Source organism: Capra hircus, chromosome 29 (genome assembly GCF_001704415.2).
Source record: "Capra hircus breed San Clemente chromosome 29, ASM170441v1, whole genome shotgun sequence".
In the NCBI taxonomy this organism is placed as follows: Eukaryota; Metazoa; Chordata; class Mammalia; order Artiodactyla; family Bovidae; genus Capra; species Capra hircus.
This window is the reverse complement of record NC_030836.1, coordinates 21,935,877-21,962,918: the sequence shown is the minus strand read 5'-3', so window position 1 is coordinate 21,962,918 and position 27,042 is coordinate 21,935,877. Positions and strand designations below refer to the sequence as shown.

The window sequence follows — 27,042 nt, the reverse complement described above, 5'->3', positions numbered from 1 at the left end:
TGTATATATGGTGTTGACTGGAAAAAAAAAAGCACAACCTAAATGTTGAGAATTATGTTTTATTCAGGGACATTGTCATAGACTATAGCCTCTGAGGAACTGTTGCAAAGAGGTCATGGAGGACCCAGGATAAAAAGGAGTTTTTGCTAGAAAACAAATAAACAAACAAACATGTAATGGAGCATTAAAAGATTACTGCTAATCACAAAATGCAGATATCTCAAGTTAATAATTTTAGTGCTTTTCTGGGTATGGGAAGATTGAGGAGTCTGGGGTGTTGATATTATTCCTTTGATATACCTCTTAACTATGTAGGACCTGTATCCTGCTTTTCTCTCTCCTGAATTCCCCATTGTGGCATGGCTGCAGTAGTTAATGGGCAGGCAACATTCTTTGTTTATTGAAATGGAAGGCATTATTTTATTTTGTCCACAATAGGCAGCATTTGAGAAACATCAGAGCTTTTTCCTTTCATTTAAAACCATTTTCAGTCTTTTTTATGATAATATTTCCTCTCCGGTTGTAGTCCTAGAATCTAAATTTCTCATTAAAAATCTCTCACCATTTCTTTGCCCCTGTTTCTTCTTGTTAAAATAAGAGTAATGCCTACCTCATAGGTTACCCTGCGAATTAAATGAGTTAAGGTGTGAATGACTTTGAATAGTTTCTGGAATGCATGAGGGATTTACTAAGTGTGAGATCGTATTATTATTGATCTGACTTTAGAGGAAAAAAATTCAGGTTCTTTGTTACTATGCATCTCTTACTTTGTTACTACGTATCTGTTACCTACTAATGAAATCACCAGGGTTCTAACAATGACAAGAGTCCTCTTCTTGAGATTACTTACTCTTTCCTTGAGGAATGAGAGACTTCATTCCCTTTAGATTCACCACTCCTAAGTGTCTAAGAAGGATTTTGAAATAGTCATTCTTCCAGTCCCTAGATCTGGTTTTTGAACAATTCACTGACAGGAATATTAAACAAAATGTAATACCTAGAATTTAAATAAAAATGCAAATCAACAAACTAAATGTTCTCTCCCTTGTCTTACTTGGATTAAAAAGCACCAGTAGCAGGAACAGCAGATCTAAGAGGCAACATTTAAGGGGATGTTGAGCACATGGCCTGAAATCAGAAGGCCAGATTTCAATTCCCAAGTCTACTTTATAAACAAGATAATCTGTCTTAAAACAGAGAATGGTAAAGACTAGCGTTATTGGAAAGATCAAATGAAAAAGTGTACATGAAGCCCTCTGTAAACTGTAAATGCTTTAAAATATTGCTAGCAATAGGCGATTGAATTTATAGGAATAAGTTAGTAACTTGTTCAGGTATAGAAAGGTCAGTACTCGTTTAACTTTACTTGTTTTTTTGTCACGAGTGCTATACATTGGGTTAATTCAGCATTAAAACTCAACAACTTCCCCTCCTGCATAATGGAGCAATATTGTTCTTGCTCTATTCAGGAAGTTATTTGGAAAATTGATATAGAAAAGACCCTTCCTTCCTACCTTCAACTGGAACACTGTAGTACATGTATATATATATAAACTGTACAGTGTTACAAGAGCATCTTTCATTGGTACAGGATTTCATACTTTTCAAAGCATCTTCATCATGATATCTGAGCCTCACAATGTGTATTTCACAGATGACCCCTCTGTTAGGCTTGGCTGTACTATTTGCCACATAATTTATTCTAAGTTCATCTACTAATTGAAGTGTTCATAATAATAAAGCTTCTCATATCTCTATGTGAAGCAGATAGCTACAACTTGGGACCAGATGCCTAGAATACACTCCCATATAGAGACAAGGAAACAGCGATGCCGCCTTTCTTGATGTTTTCATTTGAAAGAGATGGTTCCTAGAAAACTTAAGAAAAACACTCCTGAGTTAGAGAACTGGCAAAAAGTTTATTTAGCTTTTAAAAGGATTTGCATACATCTCTGAGAGAAGAGAAAAAGAATTTATAATCATAAGTCTCTGAAGGAAATGCTCTAAGATTTGGCACCAGGGAAATGTCTGTTCTTTCGTTCCCACCTCCATCCCTCCATCCTTCTTTACCCTCTCTTTTTTCCTTCCTTTCTGTCTTTCTTTCTTACTATTTTGACATATACCAAATGCGTGTATCCAAATTTGTATATTTCTCAGTCATATTTGCAAGTATATACTTAAAACAGTGACACTTCAAATGTGCTAAATAGTCTTGAGTTTCCTTAAAATACTATTACTGTTAATAATAGCAAGTATTTAAATCAGTTCAGTTCAGTCGCTCAATTGTGTCTGACTCTTTGCGACCCCATGTCGCAGTATGCCAGGCCTCCCTGTCCAACACCAACTCCCAGAGTTCACTCAAACTCATGTCCATCAAGTCGGTGATGCCATGCAGCCATCTCATCCTCTGTCGTCCCCTTTTGCTCCTGCCCCCAATCCCTCATAGCATCAGTCTTTTCAAATGAGTCAGCTCTTTGCATGAGGTGGCCAAAGTATTGAAGTTTTAGCTTTAGCATCAGTCTTTCCAATGAACACCCAGGACTGATCTCCTTTAGAATGGAGTGATTGGGTCTCCTTGCAGTCCAAGGGACTCTCAAGAGTCTTCTCCAACACCGCAGTTCAAAAGCATCAATTCTTCAGCACTCAGCTTTCTTCACAGTCCAACTCTCACATCCATACATGACCACAGAAAAAACCATAGCTTTGACTAGATGGACCTTGTTGGCAAAGTAATGTCTCTGCTTTTGAATATGCAATCTAGGTTGGTCATAACTTTTCTTCCAAGAAGTAAGCATCTTTTAATTTCCTGGCTGCAGTCACCATCTGCAGTGATTTTGGAGCCCCCCAAAACAAAGTCTGACACTGTTTCCACTGTTTCCCCATCTATTTCCCATGAAGTGATGGGACCAGATGCCATGATCTTAGTCTTCTGAATGTTGAGCTTTAAGCCAACTTTTCCACTCTTCTCTTTCACCTTCATTAAGAGGCTTTTTAGTTCCTCTTCACCCTCTGTCATCAGGGTGGTATCATCTGCATATCTGAGGTTATTGATATTTTTCCCCTCAGTCTTGATTCTAGCTTGTGCTTCTTCCAGCCCAGAATTTCTCATGATGTACTCTGCATAGAAGTTAAATAAGCATGGTGACAATATACAGCCTTGATGTACTCCTTTTCCTGTTTGGAACCAGTCTGTTGTTCCATGTCCAGTTCTAACTGTTGCTTCCTGACCTGCATACAGGTTTCTCAAGAGACAGGTCAGGTGGTCTGGTATTCCCATCTCTTGCAGAATTTTCCAGTTTATTGTGATCCACACAGTCAAAGGCTTTGGCATAGTCAATAAAGCAGAGATAGATGTTTTTCTGGAACTCTCTTGCTTTATCGATGATCCGGTGGATCTTGGCAATTTGATCTCTGGTTCTTCTGCCTTTTCTAAAACCAGCTTGAACATCAGGGAGTTCACGGTTCACGTATTGCTAAAGCCTGGCTTGAAGAATTTTGAGCATTACTTTACTAATGTGTGAGATAAATGCAATTTGTGGTAGTTTGAGCATTCTTTGGCATTGCTTTTCTTTGGGATTAGAATGAAAACTGACCTTTTCCAGTCCTATGGCCACTGCTGAGTTTTCCGCATTTGCTGGCATATTCAGTGCAGCCCTTTCACAGCATCATCTTTCAGGATTTGAAATAGCTCTACTGGAATTCCATCACCTCCACTAGCTTTGTTCTTAGTGATGCTTTCTAAGGCCCACTTGACTTCACATTCCAGGATGTCTGGCTCTAAGTGAATGATCACACCATCATGATTATCTGGGTTGTGAAGGTCTTTTTTGTAAAGTTCTTCTGTGTATTCTTGCCACCTCTTCTTAATATCTTCTGCTTCTGTTAGGTCCTTACCATTTTTGTCCTTTATCGAGCACATCTTTGCATGATATGTTCCCTTGGTATCTCTAATTTTCTTGAAGAGAAATTTCCCATTCTGTTGTTTTCCTCTATTTCTATGCATTGATCGCTGAGGAAGGCTTTCTTATCTCTCCTTGCTATTCTTTGGAACTCTGCATTCAGATGCTTATATCTTTCCTTTTCTCCTTTGCTGTTCACTTCTCTTGTTTTCACAGCTATTTATAAGGCCTCCCCAGACAGCCATTTTGCTTTTTTGCATTTCTTTTCCATGGGGATGGTCTTGATCCCTGTCTCCTGTACAATGTCACGAACCTCATTCCATAGTTCATCAGGCACTCTATCAGATCTAGTCTGATATTTCAATAGCACTAATATTTAAATAGCGCTTACTATATCCTAGACACTTTTTTTGTACAACATAGTGATTCAATAGTTTTACTGGTCATGCTCCATTTAAATGATAAAATAAAATGGTTATATTCCCTGTGCTCTCTAATATATCCATGTATCCTATTCATTTTGCATATAACAGTTTGTATCTCCTCTTATTCTCCATATCTCACCCCTCCCACCATCCTTCTCTTTATTGATGACCATTAGTTTGTTCTCTCTGAATCTGTTTCTGTTTTGTTACATTCATTCATTTCATTTTTTTTAGATTATAGGTATCATATTCTGCATATTTGTCTTTCTCTGACTTATTACGCTTAGCGTACTATCTTTCAGGTTCATCAGTGTTATAGCGGATAGCAAAATTGAATTCTTTATTGTGACTGAGATCTATACTTTCAGATCGATGCTTACCCTTATAGTTTTCCCTTTTGTTATTACTTTAGGATCATAAAGTTTAAACACAGGCCTTCCATAGTCCTCTTATGTTTCATAAATTGTTATCTGAACTATTTATCCTCATCAATCCTGTGAAACAAAGTACTTACCAGGTGAGTTACCAAACTTCAGTTGGACTTCTTTCTTCCCCCAAAGACCCTAAACTTTGATGTGCCCATAACCTGAGCCAATGTTGACATGTAGACTAGCCCTTCCTTAACACAAAGAAAGACACTTCCTGAACCTGGCTTACTTCTCCATGTTCCCATATCTCTCTATTGCAGTAGTCTGCCTCATCCTCTTCCTATAATCCTTTAAAGTCTTTCCTAAGTCTAAATTTGTTTTTATTTGCCAATACCATGCTGTATTTATTAACATAGCTTTATCATAGGTCTTAATATCTGGAAGAATTCCACTTTGTTAGCTCCCCAATATAGAGTTCTTTTTTGGTGAATCTTTCCTTGGGAAATAATCCAAAGTATGTAAAATAGCTAATATTTATCACATTATTTATAAAATTAAAACTACCTCACATAAATTATCATTTATTTATCAAGATGTAAGTATTAAACAGCCGTTAAAATGAATAACCAGATTAGATAAAGATTCAAGGATGACAGACCTTGCAATCAGCAATTCCTTAGGTAATAAAATGTTTAAAATGTGAGGGGAAGAGAAATAGACCTACACAGTGTGAAAAAGGCCAAAATCAGAAAAGCAGAAATTTTGAAAAGTTTCTGAAAGACAAAAAACAGATGAGATTGAATTGACAAATATACAAGAACACAGCCCAAGGAAAATATAGAGTTTTATAAAGGATAAGACTGATAAAAATATGTAAATGATCCCATAGTAGTTTTATAGAGAGGAATGATCTTCTTGAGTTAATAAATTCATCATCTTGTGTTAATATTAGGAAAAGGCCCTGTATAAAACATCAGAGTAATGAATTAGGAAGCATTCGAGACAGCTTGGCCACGTGTCACTTCTGCTCCCTATTACCCTAACTCAACTGTTAGGGGCAGTGATATTAGACTCCAACTTAAAGCCCCAATTATACTATCAATTCTGGTACAAAGAACTCCCAGAGGAGCTTGGGACATGAGAAGAAAAAATAAGTTATAAGCCATTCTCCCTCTCCCTGAGGGAATAAGGAGCTCTCATACCCAGGAGGTGCGGTACCTATAACTCTACACAACCCCACCTTCTGCATCTTCCCCCAAACAGCAAGGGAAAGATTCCTTCCATTACCAGAGTCTGTATCTGCATTGAGAAAAACTCTGTGTGTGTGTGTGTGTGTGTGTGTGTGTGTGTGTGTGTGTGTTTAGTCGCTCAGTCATGTCTGACTCTTGTAACCCGATGGACTGTAGCCTGCCAGGCTCTTTTGTCTATGGGGATTCTCCAGGCAAGAATACTAGAGTGGGTTGCTATGCCCTTCTCCTGAGAAAAAGTTAAATTGTGATTTTGAAAAATGTGGAAAGCATACATTTCTGAAAGGTGTATCTATGCTTACCTCATAGGTTTATTATATTCTCTCACGGTGTCCTTTTGGCATGGAGGATGGGAAGAAAAGGTTTGGCATTGAAAGACTGCTAAACTCTAACACTTACTCATCTGCCTTTCCACTCCATGATGTAAGTATATGCTTGGTTTAGAAATACTGAGCCTGTTTTTGCTTTCCCACATTCAGAGGCTTACTTGTTTGGAGACAGAATCTTCCATTTGCTTCCTCTTTCATGACAGGTTGCTTAATCTCACTTACGTTGGGGAAAATCCCTTGGATTCCCTAGGTCCAAGCTGAGAACTATGCTAAAACACATAGTTAAAACCTCTCCACATTGAGGTTTCAATGGAAATTTATTAAAACATCTTTACATGTGCACATGAGTTTTTTTTAGAACCCATATTGAAAATGGACGTTATATTATTAATAAAAGAACATTTTAGAACATAGCTTTTGAAAATTTATATTCAGATTCATCAGATCTTTTCATACTTGTAAACTTTTGAAGTTGTGAAGGACTTAAATTGCATGCATTCTTGAATTCATTCATCAAATGTACAGTTGGGTTTGGTTACAGTGTAAAAGATTCCATGGACAGAGGAGTCTGGTGGGCTGCAGTCCATGGAGTTGCAAAGAGACAGACATGACTGAGCAACAGAACATGCATCTTTGCAGAGCATCCTGTTAGGTGTTCTTGGAACACACCATGAATCCAGGCTCACAGGCTAGGAATTTCTGGGAAGTAAAGCATAAATGCAAATGCAAAACAAGCTAAAGACTTCAGTCCATAAGAAAGATTCAAATAACTGCGATTGTGCGGAAGGATTCCCTGGGCCTGGCAGATCATGTTGAGTTCAACAAAGAAGTGACATTTAGATCATGCAACCATTCACCCAAACCTACAGCTTGACTTGTCAACCAAGACAGCCTAGTTTCTGGGGGTATCTGAGAGAAATCTTTCCTTTTGGATATTTAGTGTTTGAATTTCATCACCTGTTATCAGTTATCAGCAGGCATCATTTGGCTAAATTCATGTGAACTACTTAAGGATCATTTCCTGGAGCTTTGCTTTCCTTTGTTCCTGTTTAACTCTTCCACACTTTTAAAGGCTTTTTGATGATGATCTCTTTTTGATAAACACATACCTTTAGAATATAGAAGAATTAGGTATTTCTGTTTAAACAAGTGGCATCTTAATCATTGCCCATGTTTTTGAAAATTATATTGCTCTCATGGTTTCCAAAAGCCCAAAGGCAACCTCTCTCTTTTTCAGCTATTCTCTGTCAATATTTATTCAAGAGTTAGCTGTTGACTCTAAGTCTGTTCAACATTAGCTAGTTGATTATCTTTTCTATGTTAGCTACAAGGGTATAGAGGAATTTTCCGCAATGAGTGGCAATTCTCAATACAAGTATCAATTGAGGTGAATTTAACTTGTTTTAGAGAAACTCCCCGCATACCCCCCACCACACACACATATTTCTTTCCCCTGGGCCCAAGAACTTCTAGGGGATTATGTATTTTAAACAATGCCAAGACATTTGATCAAGTAGAGAGATCTATAGTAGTTTAATAAACACTTTGCAATGCAGTCTTTGTACGTCTTTCTTCACCAATGAGTTCATTTTTTTTTTTGTGAAGATTTTAAAAAATATTTTCAGTTCCTAGCAAGCAGAAAAATCAAGAGTTTCATTGACTTTCATCTTTTTAAAAAATATTATCTATATTTATTTGTGGTTGTGCTGGGTCATTCTTGCTGTAAACAGGCTTTCTCTGGTTGTGGCAAGTGGGGGCTACCCTTTGCTACCCTTTGTTGCAGGGCACAGGCTTCTCATTGCGGTAGCTTCTCTTGTTTCAGAGCATAGGCTCGAGGTGCCCAGGCTGTAGTAGCTGCAACACATGGGGTAGTCACGGCAGAGTGTGGGCTCTTGGGCATGCAGGCTTCAGCAGTTGCTGCGCACAGGCTCAGTAGTTGTGGCTTGTGGGCACTGTAGCTTGTGGGCTTTAGTAGTTGCGGCACATGGGCTCAGAAGTTGTGCCACGTGGGCCTAGTTGCTCCATGACATGTGGAATCTTCGGGGACCATGGATCAAAGGGCTGTCCTCTTCTTTGGCAGGCAGATCCTTATCCACTGTGCCACCAGGAAGTTGCTTTTTTTTTTTCCCTCAAAGATTTTGAGGATTGTTTGTTTTCAGGGCATTGATTCTTTTCTAACTATCAAACTGTCTTCAGTAACCAGCAATTTTAATCCATACATCTAGCCTTCTTGTAGAGTCCTCCATGCTCTCTAGAAAATCAGTCTTACTAGGCTGTTGCTAGAGAGAGCTATCATTTACTGTTAATTTTTACCTCTTTTTCTTTATTCTCTCCTCAATACAGATTTAGGTACTAGACTTTTCCCTTATGTGCTTTAAAGAAACTCTTTTTTTTAATAAGATATCCAAATAGGCTACTTTTTTCTTTTTTCTTTGTCATTTCTCAAGATTCAGTAGGACTAGCTACAGGAGACGAAAGTTGGAATCTGAATGATATAAAATTTTATACCTTGTCATGTGAGTTTAATTTTAAATTAGGTGTTTGCTCCATGTTGTCTTCAGCAGTTTGCTTTTCTAGGCAAACAGTTAAGGAAACAACATTGAACAAATATATATAGATAGTGCTCTGCATCGGTACTCAGCACTCAGTCAGGTCCCACACTCTGTAACCCCATGGACTGTAGCCCACCAGGCTCCTCTGTCCTTGGAATTTTTCAAGCAAGAATACTAGAGTGGGTTGCCTTTTCCTACTCCAGGAAATCTTCCCAACCCAGGGATCAAGCTTGTGTCTCCTGGATTTTCTGCACTGCACGGCAGATTCTTTACCACTGCACCATCAGAGAAGCCCTAGGCAGAGCTCTGCTAAAACCTAATTAACTTTATATAAATAAGGCTACTTGGAGCTTACCTGGTGGTTCAGTGGTAAATAACCCACCTGCCAGTGCAGGAGACATGATTCAGTCCCTTGGTGGGGAAGTTCCCCTGGAGAAGGAAATGGCAACCCATTCCAGTATTCTTGCCTGAGAAATCCGAAGGGAAGAAGAGCCGGGTGGCCTACAATCCATGCACAACTTAGCAACTAAACAACAATAATAAGGCTACTTGGTACCTAAAAATGGGGGAGGAACTTATATGTGAAATAATGTTGAGGCTCTGAAGTGCCTTTGACTGTGTGGCTCACAAAAAACTGTGGAAAATTCCTAAAGAGATGGGAATACCAGACCACCTTGCCTGCCTCCTGAGAAATCTGTATGCAGGTCAAGAAGCAACAGAACGAGGCATGCAGCAACAGACTGGTTCCAAATTGGGAAAGGTATACATCAAGCCTGTATATTGTCACCATTATTTAACTTATATGCAGAGTACATCATGTGCAATGCCAGGCTGGATGAAGCACAAGCTGGAATCAAGATTGCTGGGAGAAATATGAATAATCTCAGATATGCAGATGACACCACTGTTATGGCAGAAAGAGGAGAGAAACTAAAGAGCCTCATGATAAAAGGGAAAGAGGGGAATGAAAAAGCTAGCTAAAACTAAACATTCAAAAAAACTAAGATAATGGCATCTGGTCCCATCACTTCATGGCAAATAGATGGCGAAACAGTAGAAACGGTGACGGACTATTTCCTTGGGCTCCAAAATCACTGCAGATGGTGATTGCAGCCATGAAATTTAAAGATACTTGCTCCTTGAAAGAAAAGCTATGATCAACCTAGACAGCATATTAAAAAGTACAGACATTATTTTGCCAACAAAGGTCTGTCTAGTCAAAGCTATGGTTTTTCCGGTAGTCATGTACGGATGTGGGAGTTGAACCATAAAGAAAGCTGAGAGCTGAAGAATTGATGCTTTTGGACTGTGGTGCTGGAGAAGACTCTTGAGAGTCCCTTGGACTGCAAGGAGATCCAACCAGTCAATCCTAAACTAAATCAGTCCTGAATACTCATTGGAAGGACTGATGACGAAGCTGAAGCTCCAGTATGCTTATGTTCTCCAATATGCTTCAGTATGTGAAGAACTGCCTCATTGGAAAAGACCCTGATGCTGGGAAAGATTGAAGGCATGAGGAGAAGGGGAGAGCAGAGGATGAGATGGTTGGATAGCATCAGCAACTCAATGGATATGAGTTTGAGCAAGCTCTGGGAGATGGTGATGGACAGGGAAGCCTGGCTTGCTGCAGTCCATGGAGTCCCAAAGAGTCTGGTATAACTTAGCGACTAAACTGAACTGAACTGAAGTGCTAAAAGTCTGTTTTATATATTTTAATTAAGTTTTTTGGGGAAATGAGTATCAGTGATAGCCAGTGACTTTGGATCATTCACTAACTTTGCTTGAGGTTGTTTTTTTCATCAATAAAATTAAAAAGTCAGCATGTTTTCAAAGTCCCAGCCAGTTATAGTTGTAGGAATCCCTAAGCTATGACTGTTGGAGCTTGAGTAGGAATGAAAGGAGCATTCCACATCAAAGGAGCAGCTTGAGTTAAACCAGCCCTAGGCTTCCACTTGTGGTTTTAGATAACCCGGTGTGAGAATTTAATAAATAAAGCACTGTTATTTTCATTTGTTACAGAGTGTAACAAATATACTACACTCTATAATACACTAAAGTGAAAGTGAAAGTCGCTCAGTCGTGTCCAATTCTTTGCGATCCCATGGACTATACCCTCCATGGAATTCTCCAGGCCAGAATACTGGAGTGGGTAGCCATTCCCTTCTCCAGGGGATCTTCCCAACCCAGGGATTGAACCCAGGTCCCCCGCATTGGAGGCAGATTCTTTCCCAGCTGAACTATCAGGGGAGCCTGTAATGTACTAAATGATGCAGTAATTTACATAGATGGAATATGAAAATCCAAATTGAAAAATGAAAAAGAACATTTGCCTTATTCACTCGCCTTCTTATAAAAGCAGTGCTCCTTCATTATCCTTTGTCTTTTGTTTTGCTGTTCAGTAATTTCTTCTTGCCTACTGTAGGGTCAATATTGGAAGGCATCAGAACCTCCTAATCCTGTCAATCAAAGGAACATACTCTACCAGAACTGGGCTCGGTTTTCTTATTTTTACAAGGAGCAGCCTTTTAATTTGATTAGGTAAGTTTCTTACACAAATTCAAACTGGTTAAAACTTGATTATGTCCTTTTTGTTCACAATGGCATCACATTCCATTCTTTTTACTATTTTCACCCACTGTATTTCCCATCTGCCCAGTTTTGTATCTAAACTATCATTTAGTCATTCATTTGTGAGAAAAACACTGTTGTGAGAATAGTTTTAACCACTATGCAGAGATAGCTCGATGGTTCAGAGGTTAGGCCTTAGTTTTTAGGTAGATTAGGTTCAAATCCAAGTTCTTTCTCTTAGAAACATATAAACAAGTTCAAGTTATTTAACCTCTAGGAGACTCACATGTAAAATAGGAATAACAATAGTGCTTTCCCTTTGGGGTTATTTGATAATTAAATGATATATGTATGTTTTTTAGAATGGGGTTAGCACTTAGTGTTTAATATATTTATTTTTTGTTCATTTGTTTTTCTCTGGGTCCAGGAATTTAGAAGATAACAGAAAAGCTGTATATAGTTTGTATATATCTATCTCAGCTGTGAAGGCAGTTGTTCTGTTATTTCAATTCTTAGTTTCATTCACTTTGCAAGAAGACTCTGGTTGCAGGTTCTTGCTTTGCACCATAACAATACTACATACATACAGGGGGTTAGGAGACTCCTGCTATGGTTTCAATAAAGAACCAATCAGATGACAGAACCCCTGGTCATGGTATTTTTACTCAATGATTTATGTTTTAACTGCTCTGCTTGCACAGCATCACAGCCTCTTTTTCATAAGACCGATTTGGATGTGTATATGCAAGTCAACTGAAATGTTATTCCAATAGTTTCATTAAAGGCAAATAAGAGGGGAAAATTTTAAGAATAAGTAAAAGACAGCTAGTATATAAAAATGGTTTCTGTAAATCATTATATGAACTCTTCATTGGATGGATATTTTAGTTGTCCTGATTAGTAGTCATTTAATTTTTTAAGTTATAAAAGTAGGACATGTGTCTGAAAAAATTCTAAGCAATAAAGATGTGTGCAAAGTTTTAAGTGAAATTCCACCTCCCTTAAGCTCCACCAAAGTAACTGTGCTTGATTTGGTGATAGCCATTCAGCTTTATTTTTATGTGCATGTAAAACAACATACATACACAAACTTTTTTTTCCTGGAACATGGGAATCTTTACTTACTTGTTTGCTAAGATTTTATCACTAAATAATGTATTGCTCATATACTTGCCTGTGAATGCACCCAGATCTATCTTCTGCTTTTTAACAGAACATGGAGTACCATATTATAAATTTTGCATAACTCTTTTATCTATTTTTCTTTGGAGAAAGATTAGGCTGTTTCAAATTTTCGCTATTACAGTCAGTGTTGTTAAGAACATTTGCAGACATTGTTTTCAGAGAATGTTTTCATAGTATACTTCCAAATAAGCAAGGTTGTCAGAATGAGGCTTACATATTTTACATTGTTGAAAATATATTGAGAGTACTTAGCTGTCTACAGATATTTCTGCTATAAATATTCCCCAAAGGTGTATACTTATAACCTTTGATATAGACAAACACATTACATCTAAGATCAGTACCTTGTTAGCACTTTCTGATTTTCTTTTAGAACAAAGTGGAAGCTCAAATATTTCATCAGATAGCAGCACCTAACTTAAAAATAACTTTTAAAAGTTTTTCATCATATTATAGCTTTTCATTTATAGCAAATTGTACTGCTTTTCCATTTCAGTAATGAGATAATCTTTAAAATAAAGTTAAAATTTTAACAAAATTTATGTAAAGAATTAATGAGTAGGTGTGAAGTGTTTAACCAAGTAAATAAAAAAGACAGGAAAGAAAACACCATGTTATCACAGAGAAAGGAATTGCAGAAAGCAGTTACTATCCTTAAGGTTGCTTCTCAGTGATTATGTAGGACAGTATCCTTATTCTTGCTAATAGACAATAAAGTATTTAAGGTAAAGGACCATGAAGTACGTATTCAAACTACTTATTTGTAAGTAATTCAAATATATATATACAGCCACCCACTCTAGTATTCTTAGGCTTCCCTGGTGACTCAGACGGTAAAGAATCCACCTGCAATGCGGAAAACCTGGGTTTGATCCCTGGGTCGGGAAGATTCCCTGGAGTAGGGCATGGCAACCCACTCCCGTATTGTTGCCAGGAGAATCCCCATGGACAGTGTGTATACACACACACACACACACACACACACACGCACGCACACACATGTGTGTGTTAGTTACTTAGTTGTGTCTGACTCTTTGTGACCCCATGGACTGTAGCCTGCCAGGCTCCTCTGTCCATGGCATTCTCCAGGTAAGAATACTAGAGTGAATTGCCATTTTCTTTCCCAGGGGATCTTCCAGACCCAGGGATCAAACCCTGGTCTCCTGCCTTGCAGGAAGATTCTTTACCATCTGAGCTATAGGGAAGTTCATACACACATATATATGGGGTAATATATGAAGTGAGGTAAAATGCAGTGGAATAATATTTTATTTATAATGAAAGAATTAAAGGGTACATAGGTATTATTTGAATTATTCTTGCAACTTTACCTCTATATTAAAAATTATTTCCAAAAAAATATTTAATAAAAGGAGAGACCTGAAATAGATCCATATATGTATAGATAGATAGATTTCCAATAAAAGTGCCTGTTGTTCATTGGCGGAAGCATAGTCCTTTCAAAATATGATAGTAAAACAAGTGGCTATCTACATGAAAAGCATGAATCTTGATTCTTTCCTGTATAAAAATTTAAACTAACTTGAAATAGATAACTAATTATAAGGACTGCAACTACAAAACTTCTAGAACATATAGGAGAAAACTGTGGTCTGGAGTTAGGCATGGACTTTTGAGATAAAATGCAAAAAACACAGTTTTAAAAACATAAATTTAATTTCAAAAATTAGAATGTATGCTCTTTAAAAAACACTATTACAGAAATAAAGAGCAAACCATAGGCTGGAGAAAATGCTTGCACAACACACATATCAGTAAAGGACTTTTATCCAAAATATTTAAGGAACTTTTACGACTCAATGATAAGAATAAAATGGATAAAAAAAGATTATAAAAGATTTATCAGCAAAGAAATATGTTTATGGATTGCCAGTAAGTATGTCCAAAGATGTTGTTGCTGTTCAGTCGCTAAGTTGTGACTCTCTGCAACCCCATGACCGCAGCAGTCCAGGCTTCTCTGTCTTCGACAATCTCCTGCAGTTTGCTCCAGTTCATGTCCATTGAGTCGGTCAAGCTATCTCACCATCTCATCCTCTGCTGCCCCCTTCTCCTTTTGCCTTCAGTTTTCCCCAGTATCAGGGTCTTTTCCAATGAGTCGGCTCTTTGCATCAGGTGGCCAAAGTATTGGTGCTTCAGCAACCGTCCTTCCAGTGAATATTCAGGGTTGATTTCCTTTAGATTGGCTGGTTTGATCTCCTTGCACTCCAAGGAACTCTCCAGAGTTGTACACTATCTTTATTCACTAAGGGTATAACAATTAAAATGCCATTGGCCACTGCACACCCACTAGAATAGCTAACATTGAAAAGATTGGCATCAATAAGGGCTGTTAGGGATGTGGGATAACTTGAAATCTCAAAGGTTGGTGATGGTGATAGAAAATGGTATAGCAACTTTGAAACAACAATTTTGACAGTTTCTTATAGAGTTAAATATGCACTTTCTATTCAAAGGATAGATCTACTTGTCCCAAAAATATTAATATTATTAAAACGTTTGTCATTGCTACGTGTATCACACATGCTCAGTCACTCAGTGGTGTCTGACTCCTTGCAACCCCATGGGCTGTAGCCTGCCAGGCTCCTCTGTCCATGGCATTCTCCAAGCAAAAATACTAGAGCAGGTTGTCATTTACTCCTCCAGGGGATCTTCCCAACCCAGGGATCGACCCTGTGTCTCTGGCATCTCCTGCACTGGCAGGCAGGTTCTTTATCACTGTGCCACCTGGGAAATCCTTTATCATGTGCTAGATTTCTGTACGTACTCTAGCTGATTTCTGGAAGTTCTATCTATTTAGTTGATCTTGCTAACTATCCATGCACCAGTAGCAGGCTGGTTTTTTTTTTAAATTTAATTTTTATTTTATATTATGGTTGATTTGCTATATGTTGGTTAGTTTCAAGTGTATAGTGAAGTGATTTGAAGGCTGTTTTAATTGTAGTGGCTTAGCTCTAGTGTATTTTAATATCTAGTTGGGCTAATAAGTCATCATAGTCACTGTTTCTTTGTACATTCTACAAGTTTATCCTTTCATATAAACTTGAATCTCAACTTGTCTGTCTTGTTACTAAAAAAGATGGTTGAAAATTGCATTAAGTTTATAAAGTAACTTAGGTAGGCTGGTAGTCTCATCTTGAGACATTCTAATCAAGGAAAAGTTATGTCAAGGGAAAGATGTGTCTTTGTTTAAGCCTACTTTGGGTTTTTTCAAGGGTGTTGTAGAGTTATAAAACCTTCTTAAGTTTAATCCTCAGTACTTAATATTTTTGTTGCTGTTGTAAATTATATATTATATATATTCAAACTATATAATCAGTAATTTTAAGGTAAAACATCAATCTTACTGCTATGCACCTAACCAGGAAATTACTAGGGAACTCATAAACTGATATTCAGATTTTTTACTCTTTTTATTTTGATATTATGCAGTATCATAATAATTGCTATATTCTTCAGCAAAAAAGAAGGGAGAAAAAGCAAGTTTACTCATCTTCTGTGAGTGAACCTAAGGAAGTTGTAAGTAAATTAACAAGGGAATACAATGGAATCATAGTTTAATTTCAGGTTTATAGTAATTTGAAAAGCAGAACAAGGAAAAACAACCATATAAAAATGTTTATTATCACTGACAAGAATAGAAGATGGTACAAGCAGAAAGATCCCTCTTTTGTTAGAAAAGATTAGAAATTTTGAAAACTGAAGGATGGGAGGTTCAATAAAATTAATATTAAGTGAGAAAAATACTTTAAAACCTTCTCATTGGGAAATTAAGTTTACGTTAAGTTTGTGTTATGTAAAAGTTAAACCCTTTATGTTTAGATTTGTGTGTTTTTGAGTGTGGAAATTACAAGTTAATCATAAGTGGTGTAATAGATTTATGTATACCATGCTATTAGTATCCAAGAAGAATCACATCTCTCTGACTAGGAAGCTGTGGAAAGATTTCACATGTTTGGTGAGCTGAACTCTTTGTGAATAGGGAGAAGATTAACCTGTTTTGTTTTTTTTTTTTTAAAGAAATCTAGTTTTCTGAGGCAGAAAAAACCTTGTTCTCTGGGTCTTTGAGGGTTTCCTTAAGGGAAGAGTTAGTTTAAAAAACAACAGCAGAGAAAAGATAACAACTTGATTATAAAATTTGAACATTTGTGCTAACTAGTGCTGTCATTTTTTAACTTGTAAAGCAAGAGCTGAGCCCATATATTCTTTGGAATGTTATTGCACACTCATTTTTTATTCCTCGGTTTGTACCCTATCTTACTGTTCTGTACGATCCATCAGAGGTCCAGATTTAGAGGAAGATAAAAGATCATACGTAAAACTACCCTTGTCCATTGTGATCCGAGTACTTTCTACAATCTTAGAGATAAAGCAGAAATCTTGGCACATATTGTGAATGTGATTTTGATTTGTTAATTGCTAGAAGCATGTTCTGTACTTTATTTCAGAACATTTGAACTCTCTTTAAAACTTCGAAGTTTTTCAAATTACCTGATTATTTAAAAATAAATCTTAACTTTCATTCAGTTGGCTTCTTATTTATATGTGTTGTCTCTTTCAATCCTTACACCAAGTCTATAGATAAGCATCATCCTGCATTTTATGATGTGGAAACTAAAGTTTAGAACACTGAATAACTTACCAAAATTACAGGGCTAGAAGGCAATGAGGCCAAAGCTAGAATACAAGGGTGTCTGAATGGAAAACCAAGACTCTCTGAAGTGCATTATTCTTGCAGCTTCTGATTTTATTTTTACCTTCTTTCACAGGGATTATTATGGAGAAAAAATTGGCATCTATTTTGTCTTTCTCGGATTTTACACAGAAATGCTGTTTTTTGCAGCTGTGGTTGGCTTAGCTTGTTTTATTTATGGTTTATTAACGATTCCTAAGACCTCAAGCAGGTAAGTGCAACTGAGCTGCCCAAACAGAATCTTATGCTAACCAAAATTGTATTTTTCTGGAATTTGTGTCCGAATGTTTTTTATTACAGCAGATAATTAATATTTCTGAAAAAGACCCAAATGCAACAGTTACCTCTCACTTGATACTTTATGGAAATTCTGTTTAAGAATGGGATCTAAAGATTCTGTTCCTTAAGCATGATTTGATCTACAAAAATTGCTGCTATATTGCCCCAGTCCCATATGTGAAAAATTGTGTAAAGATGTTTCAATAAGAATAGCTTTGGATTTTCACTCAAACACACACTTTTTTTTTTTTGCTTGGAATGTTTTATTTATCTATTTATTTATTATTAATTAATGTTTACTGCAGTGTAGTTACTTTTCAATGTTGTGCTAGCTTCTGCTGCATCACAAAATGAATCAGCCATAAGTATATTTACAAATACCCCCGCCCTTTTGGGTTTCCCTTCTATTTTGGTTACCACAGTGTGTTAAGTAGAGTTCCTTGTGCTATGTAGTATGTTCCTATCTGTTGTCTATTTTATACATAGTATCAATAGTGTGTATGAGTCATTCCAACCTCCCAGTTCCTCCCACCCCACCCCTTTTCAGGGCTTCTCCAGTGGCACAGTGGTAAAGAATCCGCCTGCAATGCAGGAGCCGTAGGAGAAGCGGGTTTGATTCCTGGGTTGGGAAGATGCCCTGGAGGAGGGCATCGCAACCCACTCCAGTATTCTTGCCTGGAGAATCCCCATGGACAGAGGAGCCTGGCGGGCTAAAGTCCATGGGGTCGCATAGAGTTGGATGCAACTCAGGCGACTTAGCACAGCTGCATATCCCTTTCCCCCTTGAGAACAAATGTGTGGATACCAAACACATCTTTTAAAATAGCATTGCTCTTGGGAATTCCCTGGCAGTCCAGTGGTTAGGACTGTGTACTACCACTATACAAGACATTGTCTCTGTCCCTGGTTGAGGAACTAAGGTTCTTTATGCCATGAGGCATGGAGAAGGAAATGGCAACCCACTCCAGTATTCTTCCCTGGAAAATCCGATGGACAGAGGAACCTGGCAGACTACAGTCCATGAGGTTGCAAATGAGTTGGACACTTAGCAACTAAGCAACAAATGCCATAAGATGTGGCCAAAACAAAACTCAGAAAAAAAAAACCACCCAAACCAAAAAACACCCAAGCAACTTTTCTCTTTCAGCAGCATTCAGATCTGTGACCCTGAGATTGGGGGTCAGATTATCATGTGCCCACTCTGTGATGAACTGTGTGACTATTGGAGGCTAAATTCAACCTGTTTGGCTTCTAAGGTATGTATGTATTGTGGTATGCTTGAAGACTTGCAGTTTACTTACTTTTGTATTGCATTTGATACTAAGTAGTCTTTCTGATATTGTTGTTTTGCAGATCTCCCATTTATTTGACAATGAGTCAACAGTGTTCTTTGCCATTTTCATGGGAATTTGGGGTAAGTAAATTGGCAACCCACTGTAGTGCTCTTGCCTGGAGAATCCCGTGGACGGAGTAGCCTGGTGGGCTGCAGTCCATGGGGTCGTGAAGAGTCGGACACGACTGAGCTACTTCACTTTCACTTTTCACTTTCATGCATTGAAGAAGGAAATGGCAACCCACTCCAGTGTTCTGGCCTGGAGAATCCCAGGGATGGCGGAGCCTGGTGGGCTGTCGTATGTGGGGTCGCACAGAGTCGGACACGACTGATGCGACTTAGCAGCAGCAGCAATAGTTACATAAAAAGAGCTTTTTCTGTGTTATGTGTTATATGGCTATTCATATAACATACATAGTTGGCATACCTTATAAACCAAAAGTAATTTTACATCTTTATGTCTCTGCAAGCATCACTACCTTAACAGAGTCTATATCCGTGCTTGTTAGTCCTTGGTCCAGAAAGGTCCCTATTAATCATCTACTCATTTCTCTGAAAAGCACTTTAATTTTTGAAACTTCATATTTATTCAGATCACATTCTCTCTTAGCACTGTGTAAAAATAAGCTCAATAATTGCTTAATTCAGGAGAATAAATGTTAAGTATTTGGTGGCTGGAGGATATTGAGTCATAGACACAAACTTGAACAAGACTCAAAAATTTCTGAGGGCTCATGTATCAACATTTGAATTTAAGTTCCCTGTGTCAAATTCTACTTGGTTGAAAGCTCCCATATAAAGTGGAATTCCTCTTGATTTTGGAAATGTCCCAGTATGTTTTCTCTTTTGTATCCCATGGGAAGTAGAAGTGTCATGAAGTTTCTCCCATTGTCAGGGAGGAAAGTATTTTCTGTAAAAGTAATTTGTCAAGAAGAGGCCTAAAGACTTCCAAGACATGTCTCAAAATGTGGGGGGCTCTGGGAAAAGGTAGACTTTTTTCTCCCCAATTTAACGAACAGTCTTTAACAAAGCACAAGTATGTGAAAAAAATTGGCCAAAGGAGCAGGGTAACTTGATTCAGTCAAAAGGACACCTAAATTTGTGAGGGCGTGTGTGTCTCAGAGGGGGTTATGGGTTTCTGTCACCTCTGCTTGACTGCTTGTCTGAAGAGAAAAGCCCAGATTCAAAGAGAAAATGGGACAGTGAGGTCTCACCCACAATTTTCCAACCTCCTCTGGTTAAGTTAGCGTATGGACATCTCTTCATCATGTGCCAGACAGATCCTGCCTCTGTCATTTATTGGAATCAAATGGATGACAGGTATGTATACAAATTACAGCAGATGTAATAATTTTCAATTCTTTCCATTGAGAGAGCTTGTACACCAGCACTAACCTTACACATCATAACAAACAGACGAGCAACCATCCATGGAACACCCAGCAGCGGCAGTGAATGGGGGTGAAGATGTCTTCATGAGAGTGATTTTGTTTTCTCTGGATATATGCCTAACAGTGGAATTGCTTCATCACATTATAGTTACATTTCTAATAAGTCATCTTCATACTGTTTTCCATAATGGCTCTATGCCAATTTATGTTCCTACACAGTGGTTCCCTTTTCTTCAGTTTTGTCCTGCAAACAAATATCCGATTGCCCCAAAACCATTTATAGAAGAAACTATTCTTTCCTCACTAAATATTCTTGGACCCTATGTCAAATATTAATTGACCATAATACATGGGATTATTTTTGAGCTCTTGATTGTGTTTTCTAGGTCTGTGTGTTTCTTTTTATGACATGCCAATTGTACCATACTATTTTGATTACTATAGCTTTGTAATATTGAGATCAGGAATATGATGCCTAGTGCTTTGTTCTTCTTTCTCAAGATTGCTTTGTCCATTTGAAGTCTCTTGTGGCCCTATGCAAATTTTAGCATTGTTTTCTCTATTTCTGTGAAAAATAGCATTGGAATTTTGGTAGGAATTGCATTAAATCTGGAGATCACTTGGGCAGTAGGGACATTTTTATATTAATTCCTCCAATCTATGAGCATGGACTATCTTTCCATTTGTTTCTATCTTCAATTTCTTTCATCAATGTCTTATATTATATAGTGTACATATCTTTCACTTCCTTAGTTACATTTTTCCCTGGGTATTTTGTTCTTTTTGATGTTATTATAAATGGGAATGTTTTCTTAATTCCTGTTTTTGACAGTAGTGTATAGAAACACAACTGTTTTTAATATATTTATTTTTATCCTGGAACTTTGCTAAATTTATTTATTCTAACAATTTTTTGATGGAGACTCTAGGATTTTTTTGTAACTTAATGTTATATGAAAATAGAGACAGTTTTACTTCTTTCCTTTTTTTCTTTCTAATTTACGTGTCTTTTTTTTTTTTTTTTCCTTGAGTAATTGGTCTGGCTAGACTTCCAGTGCTCAGTTGAATAGAAGTGGCACGAATGGGAATTTTTGTCTTATCCTTGATGATAAAGAAAAAGTTTTCCGCTTTTCACCATTGACTATGATGGTAACTGTGGACCTGTCATGTATAGCCTTATATTGAAATACATTGTATTTATACCCATATTTTTGAGAGTTTTTATCATAATGGATGTTGAATTCTGTTAAATGCTGTTTCTGCATTTGTTGAGATGGGTTTTTAAAAAAAATCATTTATTTTGTTGATATACCATGTTGATCGATTTATGGGTATTGAACTATCCTTATATCCCTGGAATCAATCTCATTTGATCATGGTGTATGATTCTTCTAATATATTGCTGAATTTGATTTGTTACTGTTTTGTTAAGGTTCTTTGTATCTACATTCATCAAGTGTAATTTCCTTTACTTGTATTGTCTTTGTTTGACTTTGGTGTAAGGGTAATGATGCCTCATAAAATGAGTTTGGAAGGTTTCTTTCCCTTTCTAGGTTCTGGAAGAATTTGAGAAGGATTATTTCTTCTTTACCTATATTATAGAATTCACCATTAAAGCTTTGAGGCCTGGACCTTCATTTGTGGGGAAGTTTTTGATATCCTTAATATTTTCTGTTTGTTCTTGATTCGGTTTCAATAGGTTGTATGTTTCTAGGACTTTATCCATTTCTTCTAGGATATCCACTTCGTTGCCGTATAATTGTTCATAGTAGCCTGTTACGATCCTTAGTATTTCTGTCATGTCAGGTGCATCAGTTCAGTTCAGTCGCTCAGTCTTGTCTGACTCTTCGAGACCCCACGAACTGCAGCACGCCAGGGCTCCCTGTCTGTCACCAATTCCCAGAGCGTGCTCAAACTCATGTCCATCAAGTCGGTGATGCATCACCGACTACATCAGGTGCATGTCTCCTATTTAACTTCTAATTTTATTTATTTGAACCTTATCTTTTTCTCTTGGTAATTATGGCTAAAGGTTTTTTATTTATCTTTTCGTTGATCTTTTCTGTTGTCTTTTGCCCCTATTTTGTTTATTTACACTCTGATCTTTGTTATTTCCTTACTTCAACTACCTTTGCTTAGTTCTTTTTCTAGTTCCTTAAGGTCTAAAGTTGGCTTGTTTATTTTAGCTTAGTCTTGTTTCTTAATGAAGACATTTATCCCTCTGAACTTCCCTCCTCGAACTGCCTCTGGTATATCTCATAAGTTTTTGTGTATTGTATGTCTAGTTTTATTTGTCTCAAGATACTTGTTGATTTCTCTTTTCATTTTCCTAAGGCACATTGTTTGTTCAGTAGCATGCCCTTTATTCTCCATATATTTGTGAATTTCCAGTTTTTATTTTTCATAAAATTCTAGTTTTATACCATTGTGGTCAGAAAAGATACTTGATATGGTTTCAAACTTTTGAAATTTATTGGCTTGTTTTGTGATGGCAATATATGACCTTTTCTGGAGAACATTCCATGTGCACTTCGAAGAATATTTATCCTGCTACTGTTGGATGGAATGCACTGTAAGTGCCCGTTAAGTCCTTTTAGTTTAACAGTAAAAGTAATTTAGTGAAAAAGTAATTGCAATTTTGGACTGTGAATTTTAAATCATTATAACTAGGTTCAAACATGTCTTTATTAATCAAATAGGAACCATTACAATCACATTTTTGCCAACAAGAAATAAGATTGTTTATTCCTGTAGTGTTAAAATTCATGCTTCAGATCATTTTTGCCAACAAGAAATAAGATTGTTTATTCCTGTAGTGTAAAAACTCATGATTCAGATTTTGATGAACTCTTGGAAAGCATTTTCTACCTCCTGATGGTTATGGAAGCATTTTGCCTGCAAAAAGTTGTTGAGATGCTTGAAGAAGTGATAGTCGGTTGGCGAGAGGTCAGGTGAATATGGCGGATGAGAGAAAACTTCATAGCCCTATTTGTTCAACTTTTGAAGGGCTGGTTGTGTCACATTCAGTCAAGCATTGTCATGGAGAAGAACTGGCCTTTTTCTGTTGACCAATACTGGCTGCAAGTGTAGTATTTGGTGCATCTCATCGATTTGCTGAGCATAATTCTCAGATATAATGGTCTCTCTGGGATTCAGAAAGCTGTACTGGATCAGATGGGCAGCAGACCACCAAACAGTGACCATGACTTTTTTTTTGGTGTAAGCTTGGCTTCGGGAAGTGCTTTGGCGCTTCTTCTCAGACCAGTCACTGAGTTGTACAAAATTCGCTTTTTGTCACATGTCGCAATCTGATCGAGAAATGATTCATTGTTGTTGCATAGAACAAGAGAAGATGACACTTCAAAATGACAACTTTTCTGATTTGTGGTCAGCTCATGAGGCACCCACTTACAGAACTTTTTCACCTTTCCAGTTTGCTTCAAATGCCAAACAACTGAAGAATGGTGGACTTGAGTTCTTTGCAACAATTTTGTTAATTGTTTTGTAATTCCTTTGTTCCTTTCTTCCTCTGTTGCCTTCTTCTTTGTGGGTATGATAGTTGTCTGTAACGTTATGCTCAGATTCCTTTATCTTTTGCATGTCTTTAATGGGTTTTTGCTCTGTGATTACAAAGGGGTAAAACATCTTGTAATTATATCATTCTATTGCAAGCTAAGACAAATTAATTTGAAATACATATAAAGCTCTATAATTTTACTTTCTGTCCTGTTTTATGTTTTGATGTTGCAGTTTATATCTTTTTAGTGTATCCTTTAACAATTATTATATATATATATAACCAATTATTATAGTTATACAATTTTATTGTAGTTAGAGTTATTTTTACTACTTTTGCCTTTTAACCTTCATAATAGATTTACAAGTGATTTACCCACCACCATTGTAACATTAGAGTATTTTAAATTTAACTATATATCTACCTTTACCAGTGACATTCATGCTTTCATATGTTTTCATTTTAGTTTAAAGAGGTCCCTTTAACATTTCTTCAAAAGCCACTCTAATTGTGATAAACTTTCCACTTTTACTTGTCTGGAAAACTTTCTAGGTAGAGTATGCTGGGTCCTCAGGTTTTGTTTTGTTTTGTTTTTTTTCCCAGTATTTCAACTCTGTGCTGCTCCCTTCTGGTCTGCTAAAAGCCTTATAAGTGTTGCCTTGTACATAAATTGGTTTTCTCTTCCTGCTTATAAAATTCTCTCTTTTTCTTTAACTTGTGAAGTTTTCATTATAATGTGTCTCAGTGTGTTTCTCTTTGTTTTCATCTTTTTTTGGAACTCACTGGGTTTCCTAAATCTGATATTTTTTTCCCCCTATGTTAAGAGAAGTTTTTACCCATTATTTGAATATGTTCTCTCTCTTTTCTCTTTCTGGGACCTCCTCTAATGCAAATGTTTGTCTGCCTGGCATTGTCCCATAAATCCTTTAAGCTAACTTCACTTTTTAAAAGTCATTTTCCATTTTTATTTAATTCATTTTTGCTCCTCTGACTGGATGAATTCTACTTCCCTTTCTTGGAGTTGGCTGATTCTTTCTCAGTTTGATCTAGTAAGCTGCCAAACACTTCTGTTGAATTTTGCCATAAAATTCTTGTGTTCTTCAGCTCTGTTTAGTGCTCTTGATAATACTCTTGATTTTTGTTTACTACTTTCTTAAATTTTCTGTCTCTGTTCACAGTCTCACTTTAGTCATGCACTGTCCCCTGTACCTGGGTAAGCAGGTTTGTGACCCTTATTTCGAACTCTTTGTCAAGTAAATCACTTGTCTTCATTTCATTAAAGTCTTTTTCTGAAGTTTGTTTGTCTTGTTCTTTTTCTTGGAACCTATTCCTCTGTTTTTTCATTTAGCTTGCCTCTTTGTGTTGATTTCGGTGCATTAGGTAAAACAACTACCTCTCCTAGCGTTAAAAGTGTGGCTTGTGATTGGCCAAGCTGCCTTCTTTGTTCTCAGTGGCTCCCAGTATTTGGGGCTGTGCCAAGACCCATCAGGGTCCCAAATGGAAAGATCTCAATCAGCACCTGGATGCAGGCTGTTTAGAAGGTGGACCCTAAGGCAGCAGCTTTTAAAGTTTGCAAGTTAATCTCTTTCAAGGAAATATTGGAAGATGGGTGTTTGTGTCTGCTGCTTCTGGATTTAGCCCTGGGCAGAAAACCAGTTAGAAACTGTTTGTTTGCTACAGCAATCAAAACAGTATGGTACTGAGATAAAGATGGACATGTAGATCAATGAAACAGAATGGGGTCCAGAAATAAATCCCTTTGTATATGATTAATTTTCAGCAGGATTTCCAAGAAAGCAAAATGAAGAAAGTATAGTCTTCCAGTGGTGCTGGGAAAACTGGATATTGACTTGCAAAAGAATGACATTGTCCTCCAGTGTCCTTATCTTTGTCAGCTGAAAAAAATTCACAACGTAAAAGTTGAGAATTATTTTTCATTTAACAGACTTTCTGAGGACTTCAAGCCTGGGAGGCAGACTCTCAGATAGCTCTGAGGGACTGCTCCAAAGAGATAAGGGAGGAACCAGGGTAAAAAGGAGTTTTGCAAGAAAGACCAGGTAGTTGGTACATCAAAAGATTACTGTTAATTAAAGAAAGCTATATATATCGAATTAGTGAATTTAGCACTTTTCTTGGAGAAGGCAATGGCAACCCACTCCAGTACTCTTGCCTGGAAAATCCCATGGACAGAGGAGCCTGGTAGTCTGCAGTCCATGGGGTAGTTAAGAGTTGGTCACAAGTGAGCAGCTTCACTTTCACTTTTCAGTTTCATGCATTGGAGAAGGAAATGGCAACCCACTCCAGTGTTCTTGCCTGGAGAATCCCAGGGACAGGGGAGCCTGGTGGGCTGCCGTTTAAGGGGTCACACAGAGAAGGACATGACTGAAGTGACTTAGCAGCAGCAGCACTTTGCTATATATGGGAAGATGCAAGAGTTTGGATTCACTGAAATCATTCCTTTGACACGCACCTTAGCTCTCTTGTCCGGTGACTCAGCTGGTAAAGAACCCACCTACCAATGCAGAAAAAAATAAGAGATGTGGTTCGATTCCTGGGTTGGGAAGATCCACTGGAGAAGGAAATGGCAACATACTCCAGTATTCTTACCTGGAAAATTCCATGGACAGAGGACCCTGGTGGGCTACAGTCCACAGGGTGGCAAAGAGTCAGACACAACTGAGTTGTGCATGCACACTCATTGCTTCGGTTTGCTTCTTAACTCTATAGTAGTCGGCATTCTGTTCTTTTCTGTCCTGAGTTTGCTCAAGGCTCATCACCTGGATGGTTGTAGTGGCTTGATGGCAGAAATATCCTTTGTTTACTGATGTGACAGACAACGTTTTTCATTTGCATTTTGGGTGCATGCATGCCAAGTCGCTTCAGTCATGTCAGACTCTTTGTGACCCCATGGACTGTAGCCCGTCAGGCTCCTCTGTCCATGGGATTCTTCAGGCAAGAATACTGGGGCAGGTTGCCATGCCCTCCTCCAGGGCATCTTCCTGACCCAGGCACTGAACCCATGTTTCCTACATCTTCTGCATTGGCAGGCAGGTTCTTTACCACTAACACCACCTGGAAAGCCCCTCATTCACATCTTATACCATCACAAAAGTCAATTCAAAATGGATTAGACTTAAACCTAAGACCTGAAAGTGTAAAACTCCTAGAAGAAAACATAAGGAAAATCTTTATCACGTTGGACTTGGAAATGATTTCATGCAGGTGACACCAAAGTCCA

General features: G+C 37.5%; 1 protein-coding gene across 3 annotated transcripts in view; it reads left to right on the top strand.

Annotated features, from left to right (window-relative positions):
• Positions 1–27,042, top strand: part of ANO5 (anoctamin 5) — a 95,662-nt gene that overhangs the window by 36,878 nt on the left and 31,742 nt on the right. For 2 of the 3 annotated variants that reach the window (XM_018043541.1, XM_018043539.1), the window contains 5 exons: positions 6,249–6,362; positions 11,243–11,358; positions 17,361–17,495; positions 18,711–18,819; positions 18,917–18,977. In XM_018043541.1, the coding sequence (XP_017899030.1) occupies positions 6,249–6,362; positions 11,243–11,358; positions 17,361–17,495; positions 18,711–18,819; positions 18,917–18,977 (535 nt within the window). The remainder of the gene's footprint in view (positions 1–6,248; positions 6,363–11,242; positions 11,359–17,360; positions 17,496–18,710; positions 18,820–18,916; positions 18,978–27,042) is intronic. The other variant, XM_018043540.1, reaches the window with a different exon arrangement.